Source organism: Chiloscyllium punctatum, chromosome 14 (assembly GCF_047496795.1).
Source record: "Chiloscyllium punctatum isolate Juve2018m chromosome 14, sChiPun1.3, whole genome shotgun sequence".
NCBI lineage: Eukaryota > Metazoa > Chordata > Chondrichthyes > Orectolobiformes > Hemiscylliidae > Chiloscyllium > Chiloscyllium punctatum.
The window spans coordinates 18,224,209-18,241,680 of NC_092752.1; the positions used below are offsets into that span (position 1 = coordinate 18,224,209).

A 17,472-nucleotide genomic window follows, 5' to 3' on the forward strand; every position below is an offset into this window, starting at 1 on the left:
CAAGTCTGCTGAACCACTCTACATGATTATGGCTGATCTGATAATCCTCAACTCCACTTTCCTGCCCTTTTCCCCATAACCCTTGATTTTCTTACTGATTAAAAATCTATCTCAGCTTTGAATATACTTAATGTCCCAGCCGTCTGTGGCAAAGAATTCCACAGAATTACAACCTTCTGAGAGAAGATATTTTACCCTAATTGAACAGAACTTAAACAGGCAACAATTATTCGGCGATGATCCTCTCTAGTCTTAGAATCGCCACAAATAGGAGATAATCTTCACATCTGTTCTGTCCAGGACATTAGGAATCATGTATTTACATTGAATTCATATCACAAATATTTGAACTAATTTTTCATTGGTTTCCATTAACCTGAATTGCTGGACGACTAGGAGAAAGTGAGGACTGCAGATGCTGGAGATCAGAGCTGAAAATGTGTTGCTGGAGAAGCGCAGCAGGTCAGGCAGCATCCAAGGAGCAGGAGAATCAAGGTTTCGGGCATGAGCCCTTCTTCAGGAATCCTGAAGAAGGGCTCATGCCCGAAACGTCGATTCTCCTGCTCCTTGGATGCTGCCTGACCTGCTGCGCTTGCTGGACGACTAGCCAGCAACATTACTATGATGCCACCATCTCTCTTTCAGTCGGGTATTTTTTTTCTTACATTAAGCTATTTTCCTAATCAGCCTGTTCAGAGATGATATTATACATCTCTGGAGCAGGCGGGTGTTGAACCCAAGGCTCTCAATTCAGGACACTACCACTGGGCCACAAGAACCCAGCCAATCTTGTATGTTTCAATGAGGATTCAATTAGAATCAGGTGTAGGCCATTTGGCCCTTTAGGCCTCTTGTGCTCTTCAGTAAGATCACAGCTAATCTGGTTGTGCCCTTAACTCGACATTCCTGCTTACTCCTGATAACCTTTGATTCCATTGTTAGTCAAGAATCTATCTATATCTGTCTTTAAAAATGACTCTGTCTTCACCAATCTCCAGGAGAGAAGAGTTCCAAAGATTCATGAATCTGTGAAAGAAATAAAAAGTTCTCATTAATTTGTTCTTAAATGTAAAGATTCTTCTTTTTCAAACTATGTTCCCTAACTCTGGTTTTTCTCTAAAATGGGAACATCCACCTGATTAAGTCCTCTCAGGATCTTGGATGTATTTCAGTAAGGTCACTGCTTGTTCTTCTAAACACTAATGGATACCATGTAGCCTGTCCTCATAAGGTAACCCCATCACCGGTCCCCAATCCCAGGTGTCAGTTGAGCAAACCTTCTTTGAACTGCTTCTAATGTATTTACATTCATTCTTAAAAAAAATGACTGTACACAATACTCTAAATATGTCCTCACCAACACTATATGGCTATAGCAATTTTTCCCTACTTTTATATTTCATTTCCCTTGCAATGAACAATATATTCTATTTGCCTTCCCGTACACTTCATGTACCTGCAGACTAATTTTATATGATTCACACACCAGCACACACAGAACTCTCAGTTCTTCAGAATTCTGCAATCTTTCTCGATTTAAATAATGTGCTGATTTTCCCTTCCTAACTTAACTGGTTATTCATTTAGGAACTGTCCTCCAGCTCTGCTCTGTTTACTTGAATTCAATGTGAGGCAAACAAAGGACTAGTTGTAATTTAAAGAAAGACTTCTGTTAATGTAGCACCTTTCCGCTTCAAAACATCCTATACCAAAGAGGTAACTTTGATGTATAGTCACTGTTGTATTATACGAAACTTGGCGGTCAATGATGTGCACAGCAAGCTTACACAGGGAGGACTGTAGAAGCTGAAGATCAGAGTCGACAGTTGGTGCTGGAAAAGCACAGCAGGAGAGGAGCAGGAGAATCGACATTTCGGGCATAAGCCCTTCATTCCTGAAACATCGATTCTCTGGCTCCTCGCATGCTGCCTAACCTGCTGCGCTTTTCCAGCACCACACTCTTGACAGCAAGATCACACAGAGAGCAATGTAATGACAACCAGATAATCTGTTTTTGTGATGTTGATGGAGGAATAAATATTGGCCAGAAGACTGACGGTAACTCCCTGGCTCTTCTTAAAGATAACGCACTAAAATCTTTTAATGTTCACTTGAGAGGACAGGTGCAGCCTCAGGTTAATATCTGATCTGAAAGACGGTGCTTTCAGTAGTGCACTACCCCTTCAGTGTTGTACCAAAGTGTTGATCTTTATTTTTCTGCTCAAGTCCAGATCTGAGGAACCTGAATTAATATTTACACAGGAACAGATGTGAGCCTAATCTCAGGAATGTGCTATCATATGGAGTGATTGAGATGAATTCCATAGGTATATTTGAGGGGAAGTAGATCAACATATGAAAGAAAACAGCAATAGGATATGTTGATAGGGTGAGATAAAATGGGCTGGGGGGAGGCTCCTGAAGATAATAAACATCAGCGTTGAGCAGCTGGTTTGTCCAAGTGTAATATATAAAGTCTGTAGTACATTTTGATTAGGATTTCAGGTGTACATTGCAGCTAGGATACACCATGAATTGAATGTAGTTAAGCATGGTCATTAATGGCCTAAATTTTCTGATAAACATCAGAACCGCTATGTCTGATGCTGATCAATCTGCAAACTATCCACTCACCTGGTTGGGTTTAGAAGATCCGATTGGGTTTAGAAGATCCATCATCTAGTGCAGAACATTAAAGTCAGAACAACCCTCTCAATACAGAAATACATGCAATTATTTAAGTAAACTACTCTCATAAACATTTAGATATCTGCTTCATGAGATTTCACAATGGTACTAGTGAGAGCAATTCTGGAGTACTGTGTATAGCAGTATCCTCCTTACTTAAGGAAACATGTAAATGCATTGGAAGCAGGTCAGAAAAGCATTTTAGATTAATCCCTGGAAAGTTGTCACATGATGAAAGGTCAGACAATTTAGGCTTTTATCCTCTGAAGTTTAGATGAATAAGAGGCAATTTACTTGAAAGATATAAGGTTCTGAGGAGTCTTTGACAGGTTAGATGTTTCCTCTTCTGGGAAAATCTAAAACTAGGGGTCACTGTTTAAAAGTAAGGCATCACCCCATTTAAGACAGAGATAATGAGAATATTTTCTCTCACAAAAGGTCATGAATCTTTGAAACTCTCTTCCTCAAAAAACAGAAACAGAGTCTTTGAATGTTTTCATGGTAGAGGTAGATAGATTCTTAATAAGCAAAGGGATTTAAGGTTATCAAGGGTAGGCAGCAATGTAGAATAATCAGATCAGTCATGTTGAGATGTTAAATGTCAAGTGGCCTACTCCTGCTCCAAGTTCATATGTTTGGGGATATGGGGGAGACCATTTAGGACTGAGATGAGGAGAAATACCTTCGCCCAGAGAGTGGTGAGCCTGTGGAATTCTCTGCCACAGGAAGTGGTCGGGGCCAAAATATTGTTTTCAAGAAGGAGTTAGATGCAGTTCTTAGGGCTAAAGGGATCAAAGGGTATGGAGACAGCTGCAACTGAGGACTGACTTGTATAATCAGCCATGATCATATTGAATGGCAGAGCAGTCTCAAAGGACAGAATGGCCTACTCCTGCTCCTAATTTCTATGGTTCCAAATCTCCTGTGAAATGGTAAACAGAAATTTCTTGTGAAGTAAATGATCTATCATTAAAATAAACCTACAAGAAGGGGTCAGGTATGGTTCTTATAGCAAAGGAGATCCAGGCATATGGGAGAAAGCAGGAACTGAGTTTGATGGTCAGCCATGATCATAATAGATGGGCGAGCAGGCTCAAAAGGCAGAATGGTCTACTCATGCCCCTATTTTCTATGTTTCTATGTTTCAGTGTTTGTATCTACCACAGCTCAGTGGTGATACTGGGCTTGTTCTTCCAAAATTTTGGCTTCACATCATTTTTAGGAAGTTCTCTCCATGGGTCATGGTGATTTTTCTTATGGATCCCGGTTGCTCACCTCATTACTTGTACATCCAGGATTCATGGTGCCCTTCTCACTGAATCACCCCTGTACAGTTCTGACAACAAAAACAAGCTTTCTGGTTTTCTGCCCGTGCTAAGAAGCAAGTCAAGACAGAGACACTGCAAGCATCCAAATACGTGCAACCTGTGTGCGTGCTAAGGAAACAAGCAAGGAGCCCTGAGGTGCATCTTTTGCAGATGTATGGCATGGTCGTGTGCTCCTGTGTCCAGAGTACCCAGCAGTAATGTTGTCATTTTTGTCGTACTTTCCCAAATTTCCCAATCAAGAGCTGTGAAAATTCTGCCAATTCTCACCTTTGAGAGGATCATTGTTATCTAGCTCACTACTGATTATGGGACTTTGCCGTGCACAATTTGGTCTCTGTATTTCCCTGTTTCACAACTGTGGCTTCATCTCAATTAGCTCCGAAGCACTTTGCAACATTCTAATATCATGGAAGGTGCTATATAAATGCAGTTACCTTTTTAACTATCTCTTAATTAGCTATATATTGGCAAGTGTCATCTTCACTGCAAATAATTACTTGAGGAGACTGCCTTGAGAATTTAGTTTAATATTTTACTAATAAGTAACACAGGTTTAAAACAATATGGTTACTGTTAGTGATATCTTTGAGGTGAACCCTCCGCCACAAATAGTATTTTTGGATAATGCCCTCACCTTAGATTATTAAAGCAGATGGACAAATGTCGGTCTTTCTTTAGTTATGAAATTGCAATATATGGGCAATAAATTGCCTTCCTGTCTGCAACAGCTAATCAAAACCAAACAGGATTGCCTTATGTGAGCACATGTTCCATATTTCTTGTATCATTGTACATGTTCTCCTCATTGAATCCTTCCTACATTCCTTGGCCCATCCACTAAAATTTGCCCAGATTTCTTTTTTGCCAACTCCCCTCCATACATCTCTCATACACATAGCTGGTTGTCATCAGCAAAATTTTACCACATTACAAGACAGATCTCCTCTGCGATACTCTGCATGAATAGTGTGCATAGTGCAGGATCCACAATAGCCCCCTTTGGAATTGTGGTCACTGCTCCTTTTGAATTTCTTTTTTTCCATTATCACTCTCTACACCCCCACCAGTTGTCTTTTGCTTTCATCCATCTGGCTAATTTGTCACTAATTCCCACAGTTTGTTTTCTTGAAAGACTTCACCAGTGCAGTTTTATCAAATGACTTCTGAAAATCAAAGTAACTTATCTCCGTTGGATATTCTGTGTCACTTTTTTTTTAAACTGGTGTGTTTGCCCATTATTTTAAACCAGCTAAAAACTGGGGTAGCACAGTGGCTCAGTGGTTAGTGCTGCTGCCTCTCAGCGTCAGGGACCTGTGTTCGAATCCATCCTGTGGTGACTGTCTGTGTGGAGTTTGCACGTTCTCCCTGTATCTGTGTGGGATTCCGCTGGATGTTTCGGTTCCCTCCACAGTCCAAAGGTGTGTAGGTTAGGTGGTTTGACCATGCTAAATTGTCCAGAATGTCCAGGGATATGCAGGGTAGATGGATTAGCCATGGGAATTGCATGGGTCTGGATGGGATGCTCTTCGGAAGGTCAGTGTGGATTGAATGGGCTGAATGGCCAGCTTCCACGCTGTAAGGATTCTATGATCAAACGTGTGGAGGAAAGATTCCAAATCAATACATTCAGGATGCAGATGCTGATGTGCTATTTGAGGAGACAATGAGAATGATATTGACAATCAGTGCCTGGGAAGTGAAGTGGATCCCCATTGGATCATCTTTGAAGAAACGACTGACAAACAATCTGCTCTTTCAGATTCCCACATAGTAGTAAAGGTGAAAATATCCTTGGTGTCATTCTATGTTGCTAGAGCACAGAAATACCCTACTGTAGGGCTACTTCTGTTGCCGAGCTAGTACCACCTTGAGTATAGAGAAGTCAAACTCCTGATGAAGGGCTTTTGCCCGAAACATCAACTTCCCTGCTCTTCAGATGCTGCCTGACCTGCTGTGCTTTTCCAGCACCACTGATCTAAACTTTTGTTTCCAGTATCTGCAGTCCTCACTTTTGCCCTATAGAAAAGTCATAACTATCGCTGGCATCTCCAAACCGCCACGTCAGAGACAATGTAGTGAAAGACAACTCTGAGCACTTATTAAACGTAGCTTTGGCATGCAGTCTGCAAGACCAGAATTTTGTGGAATAGTTGTGCCAAACTAATCAAATGCCATCGCAGCGAAAAAAATCCCTGTAATAAAGCACAGGTTGAGTGCATCGCTTTTATAAGTAGGATCAATAGGCACACTATAATACAAGATATAATTTTACATTTTCAGGTGACTGTCTTTCATACTGTGCATCCTTCGCATTTTCTGGAACAATGTACCTGGTCACACAGTGCCAGAAAAGCAGCCAGTGCTTTTTAATAACTGGTGATCTCTCCGCTTTCCCTGTGCTCTAATAAATCATTGCAAAATACCTGACAGATAGGTGACCCACAAAAGAATAATGGCACTGTTTGTATTTGGTCCTCAAAGCATAATGCTTTACATAGCACATGCAACATTTGCTGAAATTCGAAAGGAACGCTCAAAGGGTGGACACGGGGTTAACGACTCTTAAAGCAAGAAATGTAGCAATTTTATCAGAACTAAAATGTTAAGAGTACCAGATAGAAAGTGTCATCCCCCGTACCAAAATGTCATTCGGATGAGTCTTTAAACCAATATTTCCCTGCCTTCTCAGGTAGACTCAAAGGATCACATGGCACTTTTAGACGAGTTTCTCTGTCCAATGTTTATCCCCAAAATGCAAGACAGACCTATGTTGACTACCCAGAATGCCATCATAAATCTCTTGATTATTACAGCTTCCATCATTCTGTCAGCTGTAGCTCCATGGGTAGCGAAGGTAGCATGTTCTAAGTCTCCCTCCAGAACTTTAACACAAGAAGTCAGCAACACAGAGGGAGTGCAGCACAAAGGGAATGATGCACTAAGGGAATGCAGCAGGAAGTTCAGCACTGTCTGGGAGTATAGAAGGGGAAGAGAGCAGCATTGTGGGAGTGCTGTACTCTCAGAGGTACCATCTTTCAGATGAGATCGAACTGAGAACACCTCTGAGGTGGACATAAAAGATTCTTTGGCACTCTTTTGTAAAAACAGCAGGGGAGTTATTCCAAGTGTCCTGACTAATATTCATCCTCCAATCACTAAAAGAACAAACTATCTACTCATGCCCACATTGCTCTTTGTAAGTCCTTGCTGTGTACAGATTGGCTGCACATTTTCTATATATTATAACAGTGACCACAGTTCAAAAGTTCTTCATTCTTTGTATCGTGTTTTGGGATACCCTGCGGGTTTCAAGGGCAATGTTAAATGCAAGTATTTCTTAATTATCAAAAAGTAGTTTTAATGTATAACTAAATTCTTATATATAACCTAACCCAACCATAAATGGAAAGTTGCAATTCTATTAAATAATTATATTAACAGATTCCTATTAATATTTTTAAATTGTGAACATAGCTATGCAGTATCTAATTGGTTGCACTTTAGATAACTTATTCATTCTGACTATATAGGAACGACCTGACTGTGAACATGAATTACACACTGAAAGCAACTCCAACCTGATGCAATATTTCACATGAAGTTCATCTTAAGGTCTGCAAACTGAAACTGGACAAATATTCTGGGGAACCATTAGCAAAGCAGCACTTCCGACATTATATCACTGTATAACTGTCCGCAGTGTACATCAATGTGCATTAGCTGAGCTGTACATCAACGAACAATTTCCCCAGTAAAAACAAGATCTTTCCTTTTATACAGATTTGTGCAAATTAGCAAGTCTGGAGAAAGTGGAACTGACCCAGCAGTGACTTTTTATGAAATGGCAAAATCCTAACCGGTGGGAGACACAATATTGAATAAACTGGAGCAGTGCAAAAAGAAAGACACTGTATTTCAGTGACCTGAGGATTGAGCACATATACATTACAGTGAACGCATTGAGCGGTGATCAGTGCAGCATGACTCACACTTCCTACTCTGTAATAACAAGCCCATTACATGTGGCAGTTCAGAGTTAGCCTATATTTTAAACCAAGGAGTTCAGCACAGTATGTTAGATGGCAACAACATTGTTACCTACTTCCACTGATCACATATGACTCCACATTAAATTTGCATGTAGCAGTTCATTTTACACAAGTTCAGATTGTCACTAGACAGCTTCATGATAATGTGTTAGAAATCTGGGAATGTAGTACTCTTGATTTTCCATCCATCAAAACTGATGCTCAGAAAATCAGAGTAAATACAATTGAATGCCCATTTTATGCTCTATCATAGACTTAGTAAATCGTGCAGCAACAAGAGTTGATCATTCAGCACCTCAAGCTTGTACCATCATTTATTATCTTAACTCATTCTGCCTGCCTTGGCTCCATAACGCTTAACACTGTTAACTGACCAAAGGTACCTGATTAAAATATAAAGTTCTCTGAAATTTGGGTTCTCTGGAAATTCCATCATAACATTGGTACATTGTCTTCAGTGCAACTGACCCTAGTCTTAGGGTAGCTCAATGGTTAGCACTGCTGCCTCACAGCACCGGGGATTCAGATTCGATTCTACCTTTGGGTGACTGTCTGTGTGGAGTTTGCACGTTCTCCCTGTGTCTGTGTGGGCTTCCTCTAGGTGCTCTGGTTTCCTCCCACAATCCAAAGATGTACAGGTTAGGTGGATTGGCCATGCTAAATTGCCCCATAGTGTCAGGGATGTGCAGGCTAGGTGGATTGAATGTGGGGTTATAGGGACACGATGGGTGCTTTTCGGAGGGTCAGTGCAGACCCGATGAGCTGAATGGTCCCCATCTACACCATAGGATTCTAACGCAATATCCTTACATTGTGAAACTTGAAAAGGTTCAGAAAAGATTTGCAAGGATGTTGCCAGGAGTTGGAGGATTTGAGCTTTGGGGAAAGGCTGAACAGACTGGGGCTGTTTTTCCTGGAGACTCGGAGGCTGAGGAGTGACCTTATAGAGGTTTATAAAATCATTAGAGGCATGGATAGGGTAACTAGACAAGGTCTTTTCCCTGCGATGGGGGAGTCCAGAAGTAGAGGGCATAGGTTTAGGGTGAGAGGGGAAAGATTTAAAAGGGAACTATGAGGCAACTTTTTCATACAGAGGTGGTGCTTGTATGGAATTACAACATTTAAAAGGCATCTGGATGGGTATATGAATAGGAAGGGTTTGGAGGGATATGGGGCAAGTGCTGGCAAATGGGACTAGATTTGTTTAAGATATCAGATCGGCGTGGATGAGTTGGACCGAAGGATCTGTTTCCATGCTGTATATCTGTATGACTCTGTTTTGTTGGTCATTTAATTAACACAATTGTACACTAAATGTTTGAAGTAGTGAATTCCTTCCATTAATAATAAATGTCTTCTCTTCCTTTTTAGGAAGCCGTGCACTTATTTTCAAGTGTGTTAACAGGAATACACATGAAGAAGTATCTGAAAACCTGTGTGAGATAGCAATGAGGCCAACACCAGATGAAGAAGCCTGCAATATCCAGCCATGCCCAGCCTAGTATGTTACTGAGAATAGCTTTATCGTCCAACACACACACACACAGACACACACACACACACACACAGACACCTTCATGTTTAAATGGAACATTTCATAAACCTGAAACAGTCAGTGTGCAGTCCCTGCAGTAATGGATGCAGTTTGGATACAGGCCAACCAGGGGCCAACAGAAACAGAAACTTAATCAAAGCCTAAGAAGCTATGAAATTGTGCTGTAATAACAAGTAACCACTGGAGATTGAGCACATTTAATAAAAGAAACGCCTCCAGAAGCTGTGTTTTCTGGTTCAGTATGTTACAAACACTGCTGTATATTGGCACGAGCAAATGTCAATGAGCATGAAATGTCTTTGGTATTCACTCATAAGAAGTGGGCATTGCTAGCTAGGCCAGCATTTAACGCTCATCCCTTATTGCCTGTGCAAAAGTGGTGCTGAGCTAAAATTCTGCAGTCTGTGTGTTCTGATGTTTTAATGAGGATGTTTTATCTTCAAGGTGAGAATTGTTAGAGCACATTGTATGTGTGTACATGGTATGTGTATACATATTGGCACTTCCAACAAGGTCACAGGCGAGGGACAGAATTAAAGCTGCGTATCATGTGACCCCAGTAAAATACTTTATCCCTAGCCACTGATTTGCTGATTGTAAAGTTTCCATTTCCCACACTGGCCATAATCTGAAATGAATATAGTTTGGAGGCACATTTCCTCCTGCAATTTTTATGTATTTTTTTTAATGAAAATCAGGAACAAAATCTCCGATTTATCCAAAATCCAATTAACACTTTTTTTTTGTTCATAAAAAAGTTTTAAATGAGCTGCCTTGTAGTTTCCATCTCTGTGCATTGTTTGTATCACTCAGCAGGTCTCACTGAAAAAGCACCAGGAGAGAGAGAAGGCTCCTTCCTCCACTTTGAAAATTGCAGGTTGTGTGAATGTTCTGCACACCCTGGGGGTGGATTCCCACTGGCTTTTCCCCATCATCTACAGTAATTTCAGTCGGAGAGCTGCTGAAAAGCATGAAAACTGGCATAAATAATGGCTGAGTAGGAGAAGCCCTGTGGAAATCCCTCATTCCCAGTGAGCTTGGAAAATAACAGCAATGTTCTTGAACTAAATGGGTTCTTTCAGAGGGATAGCTTTTTGAATCAAGGACATTCAGTTTCAAATGCCTTTTCTCTGATGTTGTAACTCCACATTCACTGTTTTTGAATGATTTAATCAGCATCTTCAATTGGTTGTAAATGCTGGAGGATATGTTGAGGTCATAAAAGCTACTATTTCAATGTGAGACTGTCTATCCTGTCTTTCTTTTCATGTTCCTTCTCTCCAGATGTTTACATGAGGATTGTACATGGGCAGCACGGTGGTTCAGTGGTTAGCACTGCTGCCTCACAGCACCAGGGTCCCAGGTTCAATTCCAGTCTCGGGCAAACTGTCTGTGTGGAGTTTGCACATTCTCCCCGTGTCTGTGTGGGTTTCCTCTGGGTGCTCTGGCTTCCTCCCACAGTCCAAAGATGTGCAGGTCAGGTGAATTGGCCATGCTAAATTGCCTGTAGTGCTAGATGCATTAGTCAGAGGGAAATGGGTCTGGGTGGGTTACTCTTCGGAGGGTCGCTGTGGACTGATTGGGCCAAAGAGCCTGTTTCTACACTGTAGGGAATCGAATCTAATCTAACATCACTGGAAAATGTGCGCTGGGTTATTACGAACGTTTGTTCAGATAGTGATGTTCATTCGCGCTAAGATAGTTTCTTTCCCCTTTTCGTTAACTTCACTTTGATGATCATAAAATTGCAAGAAGTATATTTCTTCACATTGTTTCCAATTGTGAGGGGTCATTAACATATCGCACGTTATTGCTTTTGTCAAAGCTGGGACCTGGGAGAATGGTCAGAATGCAGTAAGACGTGTGGTCCCGGAATACAACATCGGCAAGTGCTTTGCAGACAAGTTTATGCCAACCGGACCACCACTGTTCAACCTGAGCGATGTCAGCACCTGGAGAAACCCGAAACAACCGCAACCTGCCAACTGAAAATCTGCAGCGAATGGCATATTAGGACAGAATGGAGTGAGGTATACCTAACCCAGGGGCAGCATAGCTGCATCATCTAGAATGAGTAGTAGCCACACCAGCTTGAGCATCAGACTCTGTATCAGTCTGATTGCTGCCTCACAGCGCCAGAGACCTGGGTTCATTTCCTGCCTTGGGCAACTGACTATGGGGAGTTTGCACATTCTCCCTGTGTCTGCGTGGGTTTCCTCCGGGTGCTCCAGTTTCCTCCCACAGTCCAAAGAGGTGCAGGTTAGTGTGGATTGGCCATGCTAAATTACCCGTAGTGTTAGGTGAAGGGGTAAATGCAGGGGAATGGGTCTGGAAAAGCCTGTTTTCACACTGTAAGTAATCTAAAAAAAAGCGACCGAAGGAACATAAGAAATAAGAAGCAAGAGTAGGTCATTCAGGCCTGCACCACCATTATAATCTGCCCCAAACATCAACTCCTCTTTCCTACCACCTCCTCATAGCCCTCTACTCCTCAATATTTTAAGAAGTTCATCTACCTCCTCTTTAAATACTTTAAGTAATCCAGCCTCCACAACTTACAATTCCAAATATTCACTACCCTCTGACAAAAGGGAGTTCTACACTCCCAGGGGCTAGATTCCCATTGGTTTTTCCCCTTCATCGATGATAATTTCAGTGGAAGAGCTACAGAAAACCTGCAGACAATGTTGAAGAAGAAATTACCTTGCTTCTCAGTTTTAAATGATTGTCTTCTTATTCTGTAACTATATGCTGTAGTTTGAGACTGTGCCACTCCCCCACTGGTGGAAACATCCTCTTAACATCTACCACATTAAACCCCTTCAGAATCCTGTATGTGTCAATATGATCATCCCTGCCAAACTCTGTTGAATAAAGGCCTAATGTACCATTCTTGATAAGTCAACCCCTTCATCCCAGGGAACCCAAGTTGAGAAGTAATCAAGGAACTGATTTAGATAGGTCCTGGTGACAATATTGGCTGTTACTTGTCAGCAGAACAGGATTGAAAAAGTCATATCCAGTTACAAAATTACTTGGAGAAAAAAACAATAAAACATTACTCGTGAACTCAAAAGAATCAGTTGCTGGACAAAGAGACCTTGGAGTACAGGTACATAGCTCCTTGAAAGTGGAATCGCAGGTGATAAGATAGTGAAGAAGGTGTTTGGTATGCTTTCCTTTATTGGTCAGAGCATTGAGTATAGGAGTTGGGAGGTCATGTTGCAGCTGTACAGGACATTGGTTAGGCCAGTTTTGAAATATTGTGCAATTCTGGTCTCCCTCCAATAGGAAGGATGTTGTGAAAGTTGAAAGGGTTCAGAAAAGATTTCCAAGAATGTTGCTGGGAGTTGGAGTATTTGAGCTAGAGGGAGAGGCTGAATAGGCTGGGGCTGTTTTCCCTGGAGTGTCAGAGGCTGAGGGGTGACCTTATCGAGGTTTATAAAATCATGAGGGACATGGATAGGGTAAATAGGCAAGGACTTTTCCCTGGGGGAGGGGGGGTATCCAAAACTGGAGAGTGTAGGATTAGGGTGAGAGGCAGAAGATTTAAAAGGAACCTAAGGGACATTTTCATGCAAAGGGTGGTGTGTGTATGGAATGAGCTGCTAGAAGAAGTGGAGGAGGCAGGAACAATTACAACATTTAAAAGGCATCTGGATGGGTATATGATTAGGAAGGGTTTAGAGGGATATGCGCAAGTGCTGGCAAATGTGACTAGATTAGGTTAGGGTATCTGATCGGCATGGACAAGTCAGACCAAAGTGTTTGTTTCCATGCTGTACATCTCTATGACTCTATCTCCTAGAAGCCCCACCAGCCATATGTGCTCCCATACCCTCAACCTGTAATTAACCTTGACACTGGTCTGACTGGGCTTTCTTTGAGGGCTCAATTCGGTCAGCTACAGCAGGATAAATGTTTGACAGCTGCCTGTCAAATTTCAATTCAGAACTATGAGTGCCCTTTCATCACTGGAATAGTGATTCTGACAAGTAATCTCCCAAAAGTGCAGCAAATAGTTAGGAGAGAAATCCAAAATATTGAGCTTGCTGAAAAAGAGACATGCTGTTGAAGTTCTTCATTTTGTACTCATCTGCACAGCTGCACAAATGCCAAATTTCAAGGGAAACAAAAATTTAGACTGCTTGAGAAAAGGGTACTGATTGATGGGGAAGTGGTCACTAATTTGTCAAGGAATTGTGATGGAGAATACAGCAATCTGAGCTTCCAGAACATAGTGTCCAATATTATTAGATGTGATTCTGCAATTGGGCAGAAATTGTTGGACAAATCTGAGTGCATTATGAATTACACAAAATATCCAATTTAAGGTTATCAGTTAGACTTACAATGTGGCTCACTTCATTCTACTAGAAGCTATGTATATTCATATGCAAGACATGGTCCTCTGCAGGAATCTTGTCCAAGTATAGTGCCTTTTTCAGTTAGACAAACATTTAAGGGACAACTGTTTCCTGGCACATTCCCAGTCGCAACACATCAACCAATCCATTTTTCTGGTATTCTTATGTCTGTCCTGATGAACGTGACAAAAAGCTTCCACAACATTTTTTTTTATTAGCAATGCTAAAAAGAAGTTAAAGTATTTATTCAATGGAATGGCACACATTAAGGATATGAATGAGCAGAACAGCCTAAGTGTTCAAATATCTCTATTGGATGCTGCTGTTTGGCTTAGAAGAGCTCCATAATAATTGTTTTGTTACCTCTATTCTTCACCCTTTTGGCAGTGCTCAGTACCTTGTGGTGTGGGACAAAGGATTCGCGATGTAAAATGCATTGACAATCTTGGTGATATTGTGGATGATGAAGAGTGCAACATGCAGCTGAAACCAGCTGATACAGAAAATTGTGACATGGGACCATGTGCAAAGAGCTGGTTCCACACAGACTGGAGTGTGAGGGTAAAGAACTATTATTCTCTTGTCAAATCTCCCCACACCAATACAATCGCGTCATTTCCTATCCCGTACAAGCTGAATTTATTCAAGAGCAGTTAACAGCACAGAGGAGGAGTTCCATCCTTCAGTTTAGTTATAAGTATTGAACCAGAGAACATGATCTAATAGTAAGGGAACATCTTAGAAATAGAGACCAGAAAATAATATTCACCATCAGGTTTTTACACTCAAAAGAAGGATCACAAATTTTGGATTTCAAAACCTTGAATGATGATGAATTTGCACCAGTCGACCAAAATCATAATTATTTCTCCTGAGTCAGAAATGTGCTACACAAAGTCCCATCAAACTGAGCTCAGGGAATACATTCCAAGCCTGTTCCAGATCCACAGCAATTTCCCCACTGGTCCTCAAAGAGATTTATGCAGTCTGCTGACAAAGAGGTAATTTCTGTGATTTATCACTGAGTTTGATTTGGGGCTAAGAGGAACAAACATGCTTATGCTTATTCCACACCCATTCCACAGACTAGTGCTGACTGGGCTTCACACATTCCTGATCAATATTCCCCAACCAAGATTTAGCTCCAGACCAAATCAGCCAGTCACTATTGGAAAGAGCCAGCCCAGCAACACACCTGATTGGCATCTATAATTCACCAGCATTACGCAAATAATGTATGAGGCCCAATTTTAAACTAACCTCAAGCTATCATCCTTGCAATCCATTGTCAGACCTAAATTTATATGTTCTGCAGATCTGATATAAGAGATTAATAAGATTGTACAGCAAGCTTCTTCCATTAGGTTAATTCAGCTGTCCAGTGAAAATGTTATCTACTGTAATCTTTAGCTCATGGAAGACTTTAATATTGGGATGTTTTATTTCTTGAAAATTTTATGTTGAATAGGACTTGAATTCTGGGGAGAGTTAATTTCTGGAGAAGGGATTTGGGTGACTCTGGGAGGGAGATTTATATCTGAGAGGTTTCAGATAGAGGAATGACCAGTATCACGATATTTCATATGTTAGTTTCTGTAGCATGGTTTGTTATGATTATTTAGTCACCATATGTTTGGTTTGTGTTTTACTGCAGTGTTCTGCAGAGTGTGGACCAGGCATCCAGACAAGATCAGTTGTATGTCTGATGAATCACATCAGCAGCCTACCATTAGAAGGCTGTGGGGTTGAGAAGCCTGAGGATGTCCGATCTTGCAATGTTGGTCCTTGCAATGAGGATGTCAGGTGGTTCACAGGACCATGGAGCCAGGTATGTTTCATTAACATCTTACAGCAGCTGAATGGACAGGTGGAGCTCATTGCCTGAAAGGGTAGTAGAGGTAGACATTTTACTTTATTTAAAAGGTGTCAGGTCTATGCAACTGGAGCGCCATAACCTGTAGGGCTATTGACCCAATGCTGGAGTGTGGGAAGTTCATTTTTCATGGGCACAGATACTGTGAGCCAAGTGGACTCTTTCTGTGCCATAAAATTTCTATGGTTCCGGCACTGGAAAAGAGTGTGTGGTAATAATTTTCTACATTCTTACGTTCATTCTGCCAAATGGCAATTTGCTGTTTCATTTCAAAAGCATTGCTTTGGGCTTATATGTAACCTCTGCTTCAACAATGCTGCTTTATCTATTACCATTAGGTATTGTCTTTTTTTCTATATGAACATGATTGGATATGTTATGACAAGTCTCCATGGCTGTCAGTTTCTGAAGTGTGACTTGACCCACTTGGGAGGATACATTTGAGTATCATCAATGTGAAGACGGTTACCACTTTGAAATATCTTTCAGCTGTTTCAGAGCCAATTTCTTATTAGTCATTATCTAAGTTAATTATATTTCAATTGGGTGTGAATTTTATTCAGCTGCTGGCTGTTAATTGGGGGTTCACTTGTGCTCAAATGTTGTGCAAAAGAGTTCTGTAGGTATCCCTATGTCTGAGCCAGAAAGTCTGGGTTCAAGTCTTATGTGCCCCAGAGTTGTGCCATTTTTCTATACCAACCTGTTCAGAGATGCTATTACATTTCTGTGGAGCAGACAGGGCCTGAGCCCAAGTCTTCTAGACCAGAAATATTGACATTACCACTGCACCATAAGTGCCCTTCTAACAACTCCTGATCAGATTGATTACAAGTATGTTTCAGCCTCTTTGGTGTAATTGGTTAGTGAGTTTGGCTATTGGCAGTTCAAGGCTAACCAGAGATGTAGCCTTCCCTATGTAGGGATCTTGCTTTGCACCAGTAGTGCCATCTCTGGCCTAAAAGGTCTTGGTTCACCTACTGTGCATATGTGTCATAATATATCTGAACAAGTTGATGATAAAATTGATTTCTTTCCACAGATGGGAATGACATTTTAATTTTCATTATAAAGTCTTAGCTTGTTGTTTGTTCATTTTTATTACAGAATATCAGTTGTATCCCTTTCAAATGGGGCACTTAATTGGTAATAGGTTTATGAAAGCAGTAGGAGCAGTCTGAAGAGGGAGCTATTGATTGTTGACACAAAGATGGCTCACAGGAACATCGAAAACAGGAGGAGGTGTGGGCCATTCAGCCCATCAAGCCTGCACTGCCATGCAGCAGACCATAACTACTCTTCTCCCTCAGCGCCATTGTCCCACAGTATCCCTATATCCTGTGATGTCTTTAATATCGATCTCTGTTAGAAAATGAAAATGTAGAAAAAAGGCCATTCAATCTCTCGAGTCTATTCTACCATCCTAGGTCATAGATGATTGTCTATTTCAATTGCATTTTCCCAAGATACCCCCATAACCCTTGATGACATTAGTATCAAGAAATCTATTAATCTATGTCTTGAACATTACTCCGTGATTGAGCTTCCATAGCCTCTGGAGCAAAGAATTCCAACGATTCATTTCTGGCTGAGTGAAGAAATTCCTTCTCATCTC

General features: G+C 41.1%; 1 protein-coding gene across 2 annotated transcripts in view; it reads left to right on the forward strand.

Moving 5' to 3' along the window:
• adamtsl7 (ADAMTS-like 7) overlaps positions 1 to 17,472 on the forward strand; it is a 454,799-nt gene that overhangs the window by 410,857 nt on the left and 26,470 nt on the right. For both annotated transcript variants that reach the window (XM_072583993.1, XM_072583994.1), the window contains exons 12-15: positions 9,437 to 9,566; positions 11,446 to 11,650; positions 14,375 to 14,548; positions 15,642 to 15,815. In XM_072583993.1, coding sequence (XP_072440094.1) covers positions 9,437 to 9,566; positions 11,446 to 11,650; positions 14,375 to 14,548; positions 15,642 to 15,815 — 683 coding nt within the window. The remainder of the gene's footprint in view (positions 1 to 9,436; positions 9,567 to 11,445; positions 11,651 to 14,374; positions 14,549 to 15,641; positions 15,816 to 17,472) is intronic.